Source organism: Mustela nigripes, chromosome 7 (genome assembly GCF_022355385.1).
Source record: "Mustela nigripes isolate SB6536 chromosome 7, MUSNIG.SB6536, whole genome shotgun sequence".
Classification (NCBI taxonomy): domain Eukaryota; kingdom Metazoa; phylum Chordata; class Mammalia; order Carnivora; family Mustelidae; genus Mustela; species Mustela nigripes.
The window spans coordinates 35,497,993-35,517,371 of record NC_081563.1 but is presented as its reverse complement, the minus strand read 5'-3'; the positions used below and the strand labels follow the sequence as shown (position 1 = coordinate 35,517,371).

Sequence of the window (19,379 nt, the reverse complement as noted above, 5' to 3'; positions counted from 1 at the left end):
TGTGGTTCACTACTGGACCCCAGTGTCTGGAACAGTACGTGGTATACAGCACTTAGGTATTTGTCAGATGAACAGACAGACATCAGGGTCTCACCTGTTGGGGGTTTTGGGAGAGGGGGCTGAGGGAGGGTTGAGACCTATTTGTATTTAACTCTGATAACACTTTTTTATCTTTCCTATTTAAATCTTTTACAGTATCTCCTTCCCCTTCCCTTAAAAACCATTGTCATTGACAGTTCACTTTCTTGGGTCCTAGACCATCTTCCTACTTACTCTCTGCTGTTTAAACTCAGGGACGTGTAGTAAACTGAGCAGTCATTTCTATGCTTTTGTCCTGCTTTTCTGCATGTACCTCTCCCTGAAATGTTCTTCTTTTGGTTGTTCGCATGGCTCACATATCTTCCAGAGCTCTACTTAAATGTCACTTCTAGATGACCATTCTTAAGTTTTCCCTCTAAAGAAGACCCCATGCCAACTTCCATTCATTTATTTCCTTCACTGGACTTACCATATGTGTTCCATTTTATTTGTTTACTCTCTGTCTTCTGTCGTGTAGGATATAAGCATCGTGAGGGCAGGGCCATATTTCTCTTGTTCAATAGAGTCCCAGTGACTTCTTAGAGCTCTTTGTAGTCACCTAGTAAGTATCTAATGAATGAACAACAGAAACATGGGTGGTGGGCTAATGCACACCTTCTACTTCTCTGTTCTAACTCTGCCATTTTTCAGCTTCTCTGTATTGTTTTTCTTTGAGTAGTTACCAATAAACCAGGCAGTATTTTGTATTCATTCTTTTCTTTTCCTTTTTTTTTTTTTTAAGATTTTATTTATTTGAGAGCATTGGAGAGAGAGAGAGCACAAGCCAGGGGGAGAGGCAGAGGGAGCAGGGAGCAGGGCTGAGCAGGGAGCCTGATGTGGGACTCGATCCCAGGACCCCAGGACCATGACCTGAGCCGAAGGCAGACAGTTAACCAACTGAGCCACCCAGAATGAACTCCTGTTTTCTTTTCGTAACATGGATAATGTTCTCTTTTTCACTAGCATCAAGACCCAGTTATATGTGTAATTTCTATTTGTTTTAGACCAGAATGCTAGACTTGAGAACCAGGACCCAACTCAAAGGCAGGATGTTTCTAAAAAAGTGAAGTCACAAAAGACATTAATGGAAACACTGAGAAAAGATGGTCCTCTGGGTCTTATACTTGGCCCAGAAAACCTTGCGGGCACCAAGAAAGAACATCTTTCAGGGAAAACTTTGAAGAAATCCTCCTCCGAGGAGGACTCGCAAAGATCCACTCCTGCCAAGAAAACCAACAGTAAGGGGAGAAACCTTGAATGCAGTGTATGTGGGAAGACCTTATATAACCACATATCCCTCACTCGTCATCAAAGGACCCACATGGGAGAGAAGCCCTATAACTGTCAAGGGTGCAGGAAAGCCTTCAGCTATAGAAGTAGTCTTAAGAAACACCTGATGTCTCACAATGGGAAGAGCCCCTTTAAATGCAGGGAATGTGGGAAAACATTCTATGACCTATTAACCCTTACTGAACATCAGCAAACTCATACGGGAGAGAAGCCCTATAAATGTCATGAATGTGGCAAGGCTTTCTTTGTCCGCTCGTCTTTTACTTGACATTGGAGAATTCACACTGGAGAAAGTCCTTATGGGTTTACAGAATGTGGGAAATCCTTTAGCTAGAAAAGCATCCTTGTGCACCACCGGCTCACTCACACTGGTGAGCGGCCTTACGAATGCCAGGGGTGTGGCAAAGCCATGGCTGACTGCTCCTTCCACATTCACCACCGCAAGCACACATGGGAGAGCGTGCTTTCGAAGGTCATGAGTGCGTGAAAGTTTTCTTTGACCGCTCATCCCTTAAACGGCATGAGAAAGCTCATAGCGGAGACAAGCCCTATAAATGCACCGACTGTGGGAAAGCCTTCCTCCAGAAGAGACCCCTTACTCAGCATCAGAGTGCACACCAGGGAGAAGCCCTACGAGTGCAGCGCGTGTGGGAAGGTGTTCCGATGCAAGTCCTCCATCACCCAGCACCAGCGACCTTATGCCAGCCAGGCTTCAGAGTATCACAGACATGCTTCTGTCCTGCAAAGGACCCCCACAGAGACTTAAGACGCCTTTGTGCAAGAAAAGGAAGCTTTTCTGTTTGAGCGCCGTCTAACTTATGCTTATTCTCATGCCTCCGTTGAGTTTAGAGTCTCAATAAATAGTCCCAGTGGACCATGCCACAGACTTCCTCTGGGATGCCTCATACTTTATATAATACTATCACGATCCCCAGAGGAGTCAGAAGCTCTCCAATCAATATGTTTTGTAAGTGTTTGAATGGGGCGCTAAGATAAGCCTTATTTATTTATCTATTTATTGAATGGGAACTATCTCATATCTGTGCACTGCCGTGTCCCCAGTGTGGTGCCTGCCACTTATGACATATTTTCTCAATATGTGAAAACCTGTCTAATCATGAGAACTTGAGTCCCCAGTCAAAAGTACTTTCTAGAACTAGACACTTTAGTAAGAAAATCACCATGAAGCTAGGAAGTATGCAGGACTGTAAATACCTTCACTGTAATGGTGCTGTTAGCTCCTAATCCACTCTTCTTGGAGGTTCCTGGAGTCCTGGTTTGGGTATGCATGTGATCTTCGCTCAGGATCCTTAGTTTCCCTGACCTGGGCTCTTCCGCCGTCTAACCTGACCGTTGCGCTCTAGTAGACTAGCCCATCGCCCTTGCTTCTAGGTTAGTGGTTGTGTTTTTGTTTTATATTTGTTTAATCTCATTGATAACTAAAATCCCTTAGCCTGGTTCTTCCGTTCCAACCATACCCTGGACACACCACCTTCCCTTTCTCGTAATGTATTTGTGTATAAGGGAAAAATAATACACACCAAAGGTTCAAAGTCCAGTTGCAAGCCAGCTGTAGCCATGGCAGCTGGGTGGGGTTCCAGGCTGAAGAAGTCAGCCACAGTGAACCAGGAGATGGGACTATGTCTAGTCTCAAAGAATAGCACAAAGCCAAAGTTAACTCCAGGCATAGCTCATCCGTGAGTTCTCATCCTTCAGTACTAAGGCAGCGGACATGAGGATGTAACTGAGAGCCAGGCCATCACATCCTATTAGACCTTCTTGCCAGAACATCAGTATGTGTGAAACCAAAATCCACACTGTCCTATCCGCACCTTCACAGTGGCGACATAGATTGACTTCCTCACACCTACCTCTTAGGAATCCCTCAGTAATAAAGCAATAACTCCAGAGAGCAGCTGAGAGAACACGAGCACTTAGATGAGGAGGAGGATTCCTCACATCTAGGTGGGTTTTTTTGAAAAGCACAGTTGTTTTGATTTCTTATACCATATTGGTATTACAATGGATGAAGGACAGAGAAGTAGCATGGCACTCTCTTCTTTCGTCTTGTTAATGGACAGCAATCAGCAGCCAGCCATCTGGTGACTTTGAGGATCTAAGCCATGCCTAAAGGATGGGAAAGGAGAAAAAACAGAAGACATCTGATTGCTGGATGTTCTTATGGAGATTCCATGCCAGCTCTAGACTACCTACTTCTGATCTTGCATGAGAGAGAATAAACCCTTATGCATTTAAACCACAATATTCACAGCCAAAGGAAATTCCTGTTAAAGTTGATGGGCAAAGAGAAGCAGAAGCAATGTATCTGATCCAATTCCTCTTGTTTCCTTCATACATTCAGGTTGCTTCATCCAGCCACCCCTAGGGAGGCCAGATCCCACAGCCCACTGTGTGGCAAGCCTGGAAGTGGTACAAGGAACGAGAGACTTGAGCTGTGCAGTTGTTTGGCCTGTGGCAGGTGATGGGAAAAGACTGACACCCCCAAAGAGATAACTGTCCAGCTGAAGCTGGTGCAGTCAGATGTGCAGTGGGTTCAGAGGCTCAGGCAACTGAGGTGGAGCAAAGCGCTGAGGGTATGTGCAAAGGCCCAAAGGTAACATGTAACTAGACTAGGCACATACTCATGCCTAATTTATTGCCTTTGCTGTTTATTTCACTCCAAGTTTGATTGTCTGTCTCCAATTTGCCTTCTTCTCTCCCTACCCGAGACCTGTAACTCCTCTCACTTCTGTTGAATCTCATGTCCCTGGGACTTTCACCTGTTTGCCACTCAAATCCCACCTTTCCATTTCCAGTTTGGCCCTCTCCCATGGCGACTAAAGGTTTCCTTGTTATGATCGCTCTGCGTATCAGTTTTTACCTCAAAGTAAATGTCCTGTCAAGGTAATGTAGCCTCTAAGGAATGCAGAGATGCTTTCCTGGTGGGATGTTGTGGCAAACACAGAGAAAGACTAGAAGGAAACAGAAGCCCTCACTAAATTTAGAAAAACCCTTAAGAGACTATGGGGACTCACTGGGGACCAATGGATTTTTATCTTAAAGTGTTTCAATTCCACTCTACTATGGAACACTAATTTATGTGCTTGGGCCAGCTGGTATTGTCCAGGACTATGAGATTTGTAAAGTAAGGCCTCTGTAAATAAAAGTAGGGTTATGAAGGAAGGCCAAGTTTTCCAAAAGCACACAAATGTGAAAGCCAAGAAAAGCAATGAGGGCAATATTAGTTTCAGGCATTTACACCTTCTCTACAAGCACAGAGAAGAGTGTACTTGGTTATTGATCATCTAAGGAGCAGTAAATACTCTAGGATACTCCTCCCATGGACCTTAATCTGTGGCATATGTGTGTTGGGAGACACCCAATAAATAAAATTAATTATACGTTAGAAAGAGATAAGTACTGTGGAAAAAAATAAAGAAGTGGTCAGCAAGGGCTTCATAAAGAAGGGGAAAAAAGGTTTGGAGGAGGTGAGAGAGCAAGTCATGTGAATACCGTCCAGGCATATACTGGATACCCCCCCCCCCATGTCTATCCAGGCAGAGGAGGAAGCACAGAAGCTCCATAGTGGAAGCATGCCTCACTGGATTGAATGACAGGCCAGTGTCAGGAGAACAAATGAGGGGAAAGTGGTAGAAGATGAGATCAGGGAGTGGATTTTTCAGGACTTTGTGTGCCACTGTAAGGACTTTGGCTTTGTTTTGAGATAGGAGAGCCGCTGTGTTGAGAATAGGATGTGTAGGGCAAGGGCAGGAGTGAGACCAATGAGCAGGCATTTGCAGTGATCCAGGTAACAGAAGATGGGTGCTTAGACCAGGGGGGCAGCAGTGGACGTGGCGAGACGTGGTCAGATTCTGCATGTATCTTGAAAGTACAGCCAACAGGATTTGCAGAGGAACTGGGTGTGGATTGTGGGATAAAGAGAAGAATGATGACTCCAAGGTGTTTGGACTGAGCAACTAGAAGGAAGAGCTGCCATTTACTGAGTTAAGGAAAACTACAGGAGGAATAGTTATGGCATTGGGGGAGGAAGGGCATCAAATTTCAGTTTTGAACATCCTATATTATAGATATTTATTAAACAAGGGAAGACTAAAGAAATTGAGACAGCTCAAGTTTGGAGGAGAAGCCCATGTTAGAGGCAGAAATTGGGATCACATTTGGTTGGTATTTAGAACATGTAGACTGAACAAGATTACTAAGAAGTGAGTGTTCACAGAAAAAGAACAGGATTGAGCCCTGGGACATTGCAACATTTACAGCAACTTCAGCAGCCCTTGGAAACTTGTTAGAAATGCAAAATCTCTGGCCCCACCCCAGCACCCTGAATAAGGGTAGAGAGAGTTCAGCACTGTGTTTTAACAAGCCTTCCAGGTGATTCTGATCATTGTACATTTTGAGAATCACTGGTTTCGAGGCTAGGGAGAAGAGGAGTGTACTTAAGAGACTGAGAAGGAGTGACCAGTCAAGGAGGAAAACCAGAGTTTTTCCAGGAGCAGAGAGTAGTCAGTTTTCGACTGCTGGTGATAGATAGGGAGACTGAGAACTGCCCATTGATTTGGTAATAAGAAGGGGGATTTCTGTGATGCGGTTGGTTAACAAAAGGGAGGACAGGATCCCAGGTGTTCAACCACCCTCCCTTTTAGACAAGTCAACTAGTGGCACCTTTCATATATAACAGTATTTCAAATTAACTATCCACTCCATAGCTCTTGCTAATGGAGGAAGGGAGTTGGGGAGGGGGTGGGGGAGTTCCTTTCAGTTGTTCTTTGAGCTGGTAGAGCAGTGTTCTCTACCACATGCCTTCTCTCCTCTCAGCCCTAACTGACTGGACCAAAAGCAGCCAATCTTACAAGCCAGTTAGGAGATGAACATACCTATCTGTGTAACAAACCCAGTGTAAGAGTGGCTCACATAAAGTATAAGTTTACATCTCACATTAAAGTTCAACCTCTGTTCCACCAAATTGTCAGGGGCTCAGTTCCTTCTATGGGGTTGGTTTGCCATTCCTCTGGGGTTAACTTTATCCACGTGGTCCACAAGGACTTGTGTTCTAGCCCGCATGGAGGAGTTTTCCTCTCCCCTTTAACAATCACTTGCTGTCATTTCCCTGGCAAGGGGTAGGGATGATAAGAAATGTAATCTTTACTCTAGGAAGTTTTAGGCCTACCTAGAAGTTAGGAACGCTATCAGAGCAAGGAGAAATTGTCATTGTGGTTTCTACCCAAACAGGGACAGTTAGGCTAATTTGATTTTCTTTCTCTGGAATCTGAACTAGAAAAAGCTGGCTACTTTATTGTGGGAGGATACGGGAAACCATGCACTGGCCTGAAGATACACCCAATCCCAGTTGGGAGCTCTTCGAACTTCTCTGGAATCTTGAGAGACTTTTCATGTTCCAGTCGCCTTGAGGTTAGCGGTACCAGTGTTAGGTCCCTTCCCAAATGGGTACCCCAATAATGGGTCTGTGATTAAAGGAGCGAGACGATACAAAGCGAAAGTCAAGCAAAGCTTTATTTCACGCCAAGCATCAAGAATCAGACCGACTTACATTGGACGACCCTTCCCTGCTTTCCAGACTAACTTTTATAGGGCAAAGGCCATGCGGTTGGGCCTGGCCACACACAGGTGGCTAATTGAATTACAGTTCACCCCACAGTAGTCATGGAAACCAGCCCATCACCTTGGTAGCTAGGAGACCGTATGCGCCCCCCCCATCAGATGTCTCCACCTGGCTTGACCCACCCTTGTATCTGGGCTTTGTTACCTGGAGCTAGTTTCTGGGACTTGTTTTTAAGTCCCCTGGGGGAAGGGGAGCAGGGACTGTTTAAGGGTTAAACAACAAAGTTATTGTTTAACCTCAATGGAAGCCTCTGGGCTAAAATAAAAATATAAAATAGGTCCTTATACCAGTTATCAACTAATAACTTCTTGGGGACCTGTGTCTGTGTTGAGGTAATTTCCAGGAGCGAGATTTCACTTTTCCTTATTCTGAGACGCAGCCTGGAATACACACCCCTGGTTACTTTATATAATCCCTGTTCCCATCACAATGGGCTCACACCACGGAGGCGCAGAAAGGAAGCCACAGGCAAGGGAGCACCGCAGGTAAAGAGGGAACCCGGCGGGGGAAGGGCAGGATGCCGCCAGGCCCTTAGCCCCTCACAGTTGCAGGGCAGTAAATGTGTCATGCTAGGCGGGGTTTAGCGCGGCCGAATACATCCTGTGGGCCTGGGTCCAGAGTCCGCATCAGGAAGGCGCCGCCTTTCGAGCAGCCAGCAAGGGTTTTTCTAGGGGGGGTCGACGCTCTCGTAGAGAGGGTAACTGCCTGGCGTCGAGGGACTATTAGCCCCGAATGGGGAGGTCCGCCTGGCTAGCGTCCCGCGGAGTCCTCTGGGAAGCGGCGTTCCGTGACGTGCGCCGCGCCCCGCGGAGGGTTCTGGGAGTCGTAGTTCAGCCTCGAGCTCGGCCGGCGAAACTTGGCCTGGCGGGCTCCTAGATACCTTTGTCGCCTGGCCCGGGCTTCCTCCCCGTCGAGCAGGAGGTCGAGCCTGTTGTCGAGGAGGGCTGAACGCGGGGCCTTCCAAGTCTGAGTGGCTGGAAGCAGGGCGGCGGGAGGGCCCCGGGGTGGCGCCAGGCTGCCCTGTGAGATTCGCGCGCGCGCGGTCCGGGGCCTCTGAGTGCACAAGAGCGGTGGACACCCTGGGTCCCTCGCGCTTTCGCTGCTCCCTTCTCCCGCGGCATTCGTCACCTGCGTGGGCCGGGGGAGGGAGTAGCCATGGAGCCTGGGGCAGAGGTGAGAATTTCGGAGGGATGCGGCCGCAGAGCCTGCTGGAGAGAAAAAGGGAAAGGCTGCCCTCTGGCTGGGCAGTCTTTGGAAGGGGAAGCATCACATCTTCTCTGTGAGACCACAGCCCTTTCCATCTGGTTGGTCTCACGTTGAGGTTTTGCGGGAGAGCCCGCTACCTCTTGCCCTGCTGGTCTTTGCAATGATGTATGCCTCCCTTGCACCCCAAATCATCAGATCCAACAGTGTGGCTTTTGATAATAATTTCGTTTTCTTTTCACGGGAGCCCCATAAGGTGGTGGGAAGGAGATTGTCATACCCATTTGGCAGATGGGTAAAGTGAGGATTCCAGAAGTCACAGGATTTGTTTAGAATCCAGGATCCCCCCCCCCCCTTAAGACCCATTGCTTTCCTAAGAATGCCAGTATGTATCTGAAAAACCAGTGTTCAAGAAGACTTTAACTAGTCTTCCTTCATCCTGTGAGCCTGGAATAGGACAAGAATGGGTCCTTAAGTGAGGAATGGATGGACACACAGAAACTTTGAGTATTTTTTGACTCTCACTCAGCCGATCAGAGAGAGAAATAATGTATTTAATTTATATGTCCAGATTTTCATAGCAGAGTCTTAATAGAATTTAAGGTCACAGGAGTATAGGAGGAGTGGAAGGCAGTGATGGTCATGTTTGTCTTGATTCAGGGATGCTGTGGGATTGTCCCTTGATTTCCTGTGTTGACTCTTCTTAGGTGACAAGTAGCTGTGTACGGCAGTATCTTCAAGTTTACCACAAGGCAAGAGTAATCATCATGGCTCCTGACTCCACTTGTAGGGTTACTTTCTGAGGACTCACACCTTTTCTATGCTGGAGAAGATGGCATGACCACGGTGCTACTGACCCCTGCCTGCATCCCAGGTGGGTTAATTTCTTCTTTATTCTCTTGTTTTCAGAACAGAAATATGGTTTCCTCCATTGTTTAGGAATTGCTCACTCATGATTCCTAGACCACTGGGTTCATCCTGATAAAATGATGAGTGATGAACCAGACAGTAAATGCTCCTCACTTGTGCAGAACTTTCCCTTTGGCATTCCTTCTCGATACAGTGAGTGCTCAGTTCACTTCTTACTCGCACTTTGGTGTTGTCATTGGCCTCATGGTCAGACACAAAGTAATAAAAGCCAGTTTCCCTGACCCATAAAATTTACCAAGACAATAAGATAGAGATAAGGAAAATAGTTAATCAATAAGAAGATATATATACATATAAAGATGCAGGAATGACTGGTAGGACAAGTCATAAACGGCCTTGGAAGAGGTTTTCCATCCTCTAGAGTATTTGAGGGAAAAAATACTGGGATAAAAGCTATACTTTGGAAAATAAGAGAGAGTATGTAGTAGGTAGTTGGAGAATAGAATATAGGAGAGAGAAACAGCTTTGGCAGAAAGTCTGTAAGCACGTTGGAGGTCTTCACGGTATGTGTGTCACTGTAGGGTGAGCTGGAGTGTGGTAAGGGAAGTTTAGGTATTTGTAGTCAGACTGCAGGAAAACCTACATGGGGTCTTATTCCAAAGGTAAATAAAGCCCCATAAAAGTTTGTAGAGGCCCAGCAAGATGAAACATACCTCTCTCTGATTGAAGGGAAATTAGTCAAGATGTTTCTGTAGGCTCTGGCCTGAGACCCTGGGAGAATAGCAGACTCTGTGGTAAAGGCAGTGGGACGATTTGACAACTTCAGACCTGCCTCCCAGCACATAGGTCTGAAAGGCTGGGGGTTCTGATCTGAATTTGTAGATCTCTTTCAGAGGAAAGGGGAGACAGAGTCAGTAGCCTCTGTTGGACAGTTTGCGGTTGGTCTTCCTATGTCTTCCAGCCTCAGCACATGCACACTGAGCAGCAGCTCTTTAACAAGTTCAGTTGCTGAGGTTTTTTCAGGAAACTAAAGTCTGAAAGGAACTGCCAGTTAGTCTGTTACTGTTACTATTTGTAAAGAGAGGAAACCATATAAATTATATTGCTGTGTTGATCACTCCTAAGGCATATGGCCTTAAGGGACCATGAACTTAAATAAAAAGGGTAGTGATTTCATACTTAAAGTATTAAAGAATTAACATATGTGAATTTTTTTAAGGTTTTTTTTTTTTTTTAAGATTTTATTTATTTGTCAGAGAGAGAGGAGTGAGGGTGAGCACAGGCAGACAGAGTGGCAGGCAGAGGCAGAGGGAGAAGCAGGCTCCCTGCCAAGCAAGGAGCCCGATGTGAGACTCAATCCCAGGACGCTGGGATCATGACCTGAGCTGAAGGCAGCTGCTTAACCAACTGAGCCACCCAGGCATCCCAACATATGTTTAATTTAAGAAACAAAACAGAGGCGCATAGGGGAAGGGAGGGAAAAATAAAACAAGATGAAATCAGAGAGGGAGACAAACTGTAAGAGATTCTTAACTAGGAAACAAACAGTGTTTGCTAGAGGGGAAGGGAGAGGGGAATGGGATAACTGGGGGCTGGACATTAAGGAGGGCAGGTTATATAATGAGCATTGGGTGTTATATAAGACTGACGAATCAAGGACGCCTGGGTGGCTCAGTTGGTTAAGCAGCTGCCTTCGGCTCAGGTCATGATCCCAGCGTCCTGGGATCGAGTCCCGCATCGGGCTCCTTGCTCCGCAGGGAGCCTGCTTCTCCCCCTGCCTCTGCCTGCCATTCTGTCTGCCTGTGCTTGCTCTCTCGCCCTCTCTCTCTGATAAATAAATAAAATCTTTAAAAAAAAAAAAAAAAAAGACTGACGAATCAGTGACCTTTACCTCTGAAACGAATAATACTCTGTTAATTAATTCAATTTAAATTAAAAAAAAACCAACATAAAAATAAAAATAAAGAATTAAATTATTTTGAGTAGATGATTTTCCAATTAGGTAGTTCTCTTAACTTTATTTTATTATATGAATTGTTTTTACCATTTATTTTTGGAGAGCTGCATCATAAACCCTGGAATGCTGACTACAAACGAAACTACCCAGTATATTCATAGGTACGTTCAGGGAGCCAAGGCAAAAGTGGTAGTTGAAAGAGAAACATTTGCTTGCATCCCAGGGAACTGGTCTGTTTTAATGTATCAATAAAAGTTGTACATGAGGGACGCCTGGGTGGCTCAGTTGGTGAAGCAGCTGCCTTCAGCTCAGGTCATGATCCCAGCGTCCTGGGATCGAGTCCCACATCGGGCTCCTTGCTCCACGGGGAGCCTGCTTCTCCCTCTGACTCTGCCTTCCACTCTGTCTGCCTGTGCTCGCTTTCGCTCGCTCTCTCTCTGACAAATAAATAAATAAAATCTTAAAAAAAAAAAAAAAGTTGTACATGAATTTTTTTATATAGAATTAGAAAAATTAGTAGACATCGGTGTTATCCGCAGTAAATAGATCAGCTACAGATTCCGAGGAGCATGGCCCACTCTACTCCCTTACCCTGCGTTTTAGGAGACGGTCTGAGCTGTGTGCCTGTCACATAGATCAAGGTTAGACTTGGCACTCCTGCAATGTCTGATATCCTTCTCTTCCCTTCCCCACCTGTGTTCCCATGCCCACTTTTACAGAACTTCATTTTAACTTGTTTCTACTACTTCTTCTTCAAGTGTTCCTTCCTTCGTTCAGCCTTTGACAAATACAGTGTTTCTGCTCTGTGCCAGGTAACCAGGGTTGCTTCCGTGAGCAAAATTAGACTCTTGTAGAGCTTCCCATCAAATAGGAGACACAGACATGACGCCCAAAGTCAGTGTGTGCATCACCCGAAAGAAGGGAAAGAACAAGGGCGCCTGGGTGGCTCAGTGGGTTAAGCCGCTGCCTTCGGCTCAGGTCATGATCTCAGGGTCCTGGGATCGAGGCCCGCATCGGGCTCTCTGCTCAGCAGGGAGCCTGCTTCCCTCTCTCTCTCTCTGCCTGCCTCTCTGTCTACTTGTGATCTCTCTCTGTCAAATAAATAAATAAAATCTTTAAAAAAAAAAAAAAAAAAAAAAAGAAGGGAAAGAACAAGGCTCTTCAACCCAGAGAGCCAGGAAAGCCTTCCCTGAGAGGGTAACACTTGAGCTGAGATATGAAGTGTGAGCAGGATAGAAATAGCTGAATGGATGCGGCAGGGGGAGAACATTCAGGAAGAGAAAGCAGCTTGTATAAGGGGGTTAAAGGGAATGTGGCCCACATCTCAAAGGCAACCACCAGCTGGAGGCACAGGGCATGTGGGAGGAGTAGTGTGTGATAGGGGAAGAGAGAGAAGACGGAGCAGGGTGGCGGGTGTCAGACTCATCAGGGCCATTATGAGACATGGCAGGAACACTTTGGGGACTTTGAGCTTGAGATACTGTTTTACAAATAAATCTACATTCTGTGACAGGTATAGCCAACATCTTAACTTTTAATATGTATTGGACAGATTTTATTCTTTTTTTTTTTTTTTAAAGATTTTATTTATTTGTCAGAGTGAGCACAGGCAGACAGAGTGGCAGGCAGGCAGAGGCAGACAGAGAAGCAGGCTCCCGCTGAGCAGGGAGCCCGATGTGGGACTGGATCCCAGGACGCTGGGATCATGACCTGAGCCGAAGGCAGCGGCTTAACCAACTGAGCCACCCAGGCGTCCCGGACAGATTTTATTCTTAAAGGAAAACTAGAGAGAAAAATTTTGCCTATTTCTTGAACCCCTTACAGTCTGAAACCATACCACCAAGAAAATAGTTAACTCATAACTACATTTTTTTTTACAGAGAGAGCCAGACAGCACAAGTTGCGGGGGGGATAGCAGAGGGAGAGAGAGAAGCAAACCCCCCCACTGAGGAGAGAGCCCAATGTGGGGCTCACTCCCAGGACCCTGAGGTCATGACCTGAGAAGAAAGCAACCTCTTAACCCACTGAACCATTCCATGCTCCCCTCTTTGTTTCTCTTATACTATCTTCCTAATAACCAGGGAAATAACACCAAATAAACTCTTTACCAAACGAATTTTTCTTTTCCCATGAACAGGGCTTCCAATTTCCAAGCGTGTTGTCATCCCTCAGTTGGAGTGTGGGGAGGAGCTAGAGAGAGAAGTATCAAAAGCGTCAGGTGAGTGGTAACATAAAACCCAGATGGCCAGTGGGATCAAACGGGTCAAAGCATCTTGGAAGTGCTTGTGGAGGAGCCTCTCCAGATTTCACTAGACCCATGGAAACGTTGCAGTGAAGTCCCTTTCTCTGGTGCTGCACTCCAGCTCTGGATGATCATCTTTTATAAATGCATTCTTTTTACATTTTTTTTTTTTTTAGAAAATAAATATTTTCCACCCTTTCAAGCCAGTTCTTTTTCCCAAATAAGGTAAAATGAAGTCAATATTTTAATATTTGTTAATAATATGCTTGGTTGGGACGTCTGGGTGGCTCAGTGGGTTGGGCCTCTGCCTTCAGCTCGGGTCATGGTCCCAGGGTCTTGGGATCGAACCCCACATCAGGCTTTCTGCTCAGCGGGGAGCCTGCTTCCTCCTCTCTCTCTCTCTCTGCCTGCCTCTCTGCCTACTTGTGATCTCTGTCTGTCAAATAAATAAATAAAATCTTAAAAAAAAATAATATGCTTGGCTGTTAGGCTTTAAATCAGGCTTTTCATATATGTTATTTTATCTCAAGAGTGTGACTTTTTGTCTCAGATCAATGACTAAAAATCGATCTCTTGACTTTCCCTTTGCCTTCCTTTATCTAAGCAGAGGAAGCATAGAATAGTGGTTGAATGCAAACCTTAGAACCAGTCTAAATGTGTTCAAAGCCAATCTCAACTACTTACTAGCTCTGTGACCTTTAACAAGTGAATTATCCTCTCTGTGACTCAAAATCCCCTACTATAAAATAAAGATAATGATAGCACTTAACTCATAGGATTGCTGTGAAGATCAAATGAAATAATCCAAGAGAAATGTTTAGAATAGTACCTGGCCAAATGCTAAGCAAGTAATAACTATTGATTAAGTCCTGGTAATTTATTTTGAAAGATATCATGAAATTGACTTGATCATTTCTATCCAAATGGATACTATCACGGACTGCCTGCTAATTATACTTTCCCTAGTCTTATCCTTGTCTAACTGAGGCAGCATCCCACTGCTAGATTCCTCACTCTGCCAGTTCCGTATTCCTCTGCCTGCTTTCAAGGCTTTTGCTACTTACCTGCCTAACCTTTTTATCTTCTTCATCCTTCAGCTTGAACCCTTAACACCAGACAGGCAGTCTCTTACTTTCCTCCACTTCCTGTGTGTTCTCCATGGACATTTGGGAATTTAATTCCTCCATTCCCCATAGCTGAAAGTCCTGAAAGTCCGTTTGCCTTCAACCTGTTTCTGCCCATTTGCCCTTTAAAATCCCAGGTACTTCCCTGATTATGGCATGTAGTTGAGAACATTGTATTGCATCGATTTATTTGTGGATATTAAGGAGCATTTAAGCCTGGAAATATTTAATTAAATATTTTTAGCTTTTTGATAATTAAACATTTTTAGCTTTTCTCCCAAAACTCTTACTAGGAAACCTAGGATTTGGGGCAGGCCCCCTGACAGACTGAGAACAAATCTGAGCATGTAGGGATTTGCCCTTCTCCCTACATGCCACTCTTTTTTTCTGAACTTCGTTCTATTTAACTCTTTGAAGTTTGTTAAGTGTGGGGCAGTCAGAGGTGATCAGTTGCTTCTTTTTTTTTTTTTAAAGATTATGGGTGCCTGGGTGGCTTAGTCATCGAGAGTCTGCCTTCGGCTCGGATCACGATCCCAGGGTTCTGAGATCGAGGCCCACACTGGGCTCCCTGCTTGGCAGGAAGACTGCTTCTCCCTCTCCCACTCCCCTTGCTTGTGCTCCTTCTGTGTGTGTGTGTGTGTCTCTGTCAAATAAATCTTTTAAAAAAAAGATTTATTATTTTTTAATGATTTATTTATTTATTTATTTGAGAGAGAGAGCATAAGTGGAAGGGGCAGGAGGAGGAGAGAGAATTCCAAGCAGGCTCCATGCTGAGCACAGAGCCTGACATGGAACTCAGTCTCATGACCCTGAGACTGTGACCTGAGCTGAAATCAAGAAGAGTTGGACGCTTAACCAACTGAACCACCCAGACATTCCATTTGCTTCTTAATCACTAAGCCTTGTGATGATGTGAAGTTGCTGATCTGGACCACTTTGTTTCTTTGGTTTTTTAAAATTTTTTTTAAAAGATTTTATTTATTTGTTTTAGAGAATGCACGCAGCTCTTGCGAGTGCACACAAGCAGGGGGAGGGGCAGAGGGGAAGGGAGAAGCAGACTCCCTGCTGAGCAAGGAACCTGATGCGGGATTCAATCCCAGGCCCCTGGGATCATGACCTGAGTCAAAGGCAGATGCTCAGCCGACTGAGCCAACCAGGTGCCCTGATCTGGACCACTTTGAATGCTAGCTTAGAGAATCCGTATCTCATCTTGAGACAATGGAACCAACAGAGATTTTTTTTTAAGGTGTTTTGTTTTTTTTTTAATTTTTTAAATTTTTATTTCTTTATTTTTTATAAACATATATTTTTATCCCCAGGGGTACAGGTCTGTGAATCACCAGGTTTACACATGTCAGAGCACTCACCAAAGCACATACCCTCCCCAATGTTTTTTAAGGTTTTGAAGGTCAGTCTGTTAGCAGTGATTGGGAAATCCTGGGATGGGGAAAGACTGGTAGCAACGAGATCAACTAACGTTGATCACCTCAAGGCTTGAGGTGCAGAGGCTCCAGTGAGGGGGGGTAAGAGTGGGCAATCCTTACAAGACTGTCTTTTCCTGTCTCCACCTCACCCGTTTTTAAATCTCATCTGCCATTTCCCCACATGACCTCTGCCTAGTCTTACTCTCTCTTACTCTTTCTCATCTCCTCCCCTCCTGGATAGAAGAATATTGAGTGCCTGCTCACTCTTTCCCTTTTGGGCACCTCTTTGCCCACTCATCTTTCTTTTCTCAAGTCCTTTCAAAATTGCGAAGCGATTTTTGAGAGCTTTCAAGTTCCTCTGTTCCCTGTAAGTGTTTTTCATTTGTTTGTTTTTCATTATTTTCCTACCACAGCAGTTATTTTCCTTTCCTGTGTAGGAAATGACCCATGTGTATTTTTGTTGTTTTTCAGACTGAGAGACAAGACCAGAAGGCAAGGAGCTTACTCCAGAACAGAATATTTCTGAGGAAGAACCAGCCCCGGGTGTGTTACTAGAAAGATTTCCAAAAGAAAGTTCCAGTGAATGTGAAGATTCTTTAGAGAGTCAGCAGGAGAACCATGAGAAACATTTAATACGGGAGGCTGTCACTCAGAAGAAATCTTCTGGGGAGAGACGTTACCAGTGTGATGAATTGGGGAAAAGTTGTAGTCAGAGGTCATCCCTTCCCCAGCAACAAGGAGGGAGACTACATAACTGTGATTCATTTACAAAGAACTTAAAATTCCGATCTAATGAGGCACGAGAAGATTTGTGCCGAGAAGAAACCTTGGAAGTGTAATGAGTGTGAGAAAGCCTTTAGTTACTACTCAGCTTTTGTCTTGCATCAGAGAATTCACACAGGAGAAAAGCCCTATGAATGTAACGAGTGTGGGAAAGCTTTTAGCCAGAGCATACACCTTACTCTACACCAGAGAGTTCATACTGGAGAGAAACCCTACGAATGTCACGAATGTGGGAAAGCCTTCAGTCACCGCTCTGCTCTCATTCGCCACCATATCATCCATACTGGAGAGAAGCCCTATGAGTGCAGTGAATGTGGGAAGGCCTTTAATCAGAGCTCATACCTCACTCAACATCAGCGAATTCATACTGGAGAAAAACCTTACGAGTGTAACGAGTGTGGGAAGGCCTTTAGCCAGAGCACATTCCTTACCCAGCATCAGGTCATTCACACTGGAGAGAAACCCTATAAGTGTAATGAATGTGGGAAGGCCTTTAGTGATCGATCAGGCCTTATTCAGCACCAGAGAACTCATACTGGGGAGAGGCCTTATGAGTGTAATGAGTGTGGGAAAGCCTTTGGCTACTGTTCAGCCCTGACTCAACACCAGAGAACTCACACTGGGGAGAAACCCTATAAATGCAATGATTGTGCCAAAGCCTTCAGCGACCGCTCAGCCCTTATTCGTCATCAGAGAACACACACTGGAGAGAAACCTTACAAGTGTAAGGACTGTGGAAAAGCTTTCAGCCAGAGCTCATCTCTTACAAAGCATCAGAAAACTCACACTGGAGAAAAGCCCTATAAGTGTAAGGAATGTGGAAAAGCCTTCAGCCAGAGTTCATCCCTTTCTCAACATCAGAAAACTCATGCTGGGGGGAAAACCAAAGAATACGGAAAAGCCTTTAGTGAGCATTCAGCCTTTGGCCAGCAAAAGAGAATTCATACTGGATAGAGACCATGTAGATGTGGTACCTTTAGAGCATATTTAGCAGACAGTTACTAAGCGTCATGTGAGGGCTACAAATGAAGTTCAGAGTGTGTCATGCAAACGATATTGAGAAGTCATTGCTGATACATAGCGTACTTAGGATGTGAAGGAGGGGTTTGACATTTTTCCGTTGCAGCAGAGGACTTTAAATTTCCTCGGGGAAAGAGAATGATTATTTCCAACACCTTAAGGTGTATGTAAGCTTCCAGATCCTTGGGAGAGAAACAGGGTGTGTGGTGATGCAAAGAAGGCATCTTGTCTGGGCTGGATAGTCTCTTAATGCTAAGGAGACGAAGCTTTAAAGAGTTGAGGGGGTTCTTTAGGGAAATTGCAGAGACAGATATAAGAGATTAAGAATTCACAAGTTGGTCCAGGGTTGGGAGTGGCGGTGGAAGGGAAGTGGTCCTCTGGCTTAAGTATAGGGTCACTTGGGAAATAGATGAGAAGGATCGAGAAAAAGGACTGGGGGAATGAACTCAAGAGATGTTGATTGCGATAACTACCCAAATGAGTGCTCCCAACCAGGGAAAGTATTAGACACGTTAGTTGGCCAGGTGCAGAGTTTCCGCCCCAACACCAAGGAACGTCGGCGTGCCAGTCTGCTGCCGCAATCTTTGTTTCGGAGACCTTGCTTACTGATTCACAGCCTGCTAAGAATCGTACTAACTCCAGAGGTCAAGACTGACAGTCTAGAAAGAGAAGGTACAGAAGGGACCTTTGATGTTTTCAGTCTATTTTAAGCTAAGTTACCTGAGGATGTGTTTATTTATAAAGATTTTACCTCAATTGTATGTAGTTTGTACTTTAGACTTATCCATAGTCACATTAAGTTGTAGACCTGAGCTGACACTGCATATTAGTTTGTGAAATTTGGTAAGACTTTGAAATACCTTTCACCATTTTATTCTTGGGTAGAGGCACAGGACAGCCATATATATATATTTTTTTTTTTTCATTGAAACTTTGAAGGTTATTGCACATATTTTGAGTATTTTGTTTTTAGTTTTCACAAGTTTGATGATGTGTCTTGATGTGGATTTCTTTGAGTTTATCCTGTTTTCTGAACTTCAGTCTGTAGGTGTATGTGTTTCACGACGTTTGGGGCATTTTTACCCATCATTTCTTTGAACACATTTTCCAGCCCTCACTCCTCTCCTTCTAGGACTCTGATGACACACATGTTAGATCTTTGATTGTAGTCCCACAGGTTCCTGAGGCTCTGTTCTTCTTCTGTTTTTTTTTTTTTTTCTCCCCCCGCCCCAACCCAGAGTATATTTTTACCTTGATGTCCTCAGGCTACCATAACAAAATAATCTAGAATGGGGAGCTCAAACAACAGAAATGAATTTCTCACAGTTTTGGAGGCTGGGAAGTCCAAGATCAAGCTGTCAGCTTTGGCCCCTGGTGAGGGCTCTTTTCCTGGATTGCAAAGGGCCACCTTCTTGCTGTGTCCTCACGAGGCCTTTTTTTGGTGCTTTCATGGGAAAAGAGAGCTCTCTCTCTTCTATTTCCTATAAAGCTGCCAGTCCTATCTGGTTAGGACCCCAGCCTTATGACCTCATTTAACCTTAGTTACCTCTGAGAACCCCTGTGTCCAAATACAATTCACACTGAGAGTTAACACTTCAACATATGAATTTGGGGGGCACACAATTCAGTCCATAGCATTCTGCCCCTGGTCCCCCAAATTCATGTTCATGCAAAATACATTTGCTCCATCCCAACAACCCCTCAAATCTTAACTCATTCCAACATCAAGTCTGAAATCTTACCTAAA

General features: G+C 44.9%; 1 protein-coding gene across 1 annotated transcript; it reads left to right on the top strand.

Moving 5' to 3' along the window:
- Nucleotides 1-6,961: 6,961 nt before the first annotated feature.
- Nucleotides 6,962-18,388, top strand: ZNF892 (zinc finger protein 892). Its single transcript, XM_059405565.1, has 4 exons — nt 6,962-8,182; nt 8,920-9,086; nt 13,177-13,257; nt 16,301-18,388. Exon 4 carries the CDS (start codon nt 16,622-16,624, stop codon nt 17,564-17,566), a length of 945 nt encoding a protein of 314 aa, XP_059261548.1. The 5' UTR covers nt 6,962-8,182; nt 8,920-9,086; nt 13,177-13,257; nt 16,301-16,621; the 3' UTR covers nt 17,567-18,388.
- Nucleotides 18,389-19,379: the final 991 nt, after the last annotated feature.

Excerpts from the sequence above, each read along its gene's own strand:
- ZNF892 (XM_059405565.1), top strand. The coding sequence starts at position 16,622 with ATGAGGCACGAGAAGATTTGTGCCGAGAAGAAACCTTGGAAGTGTAAT.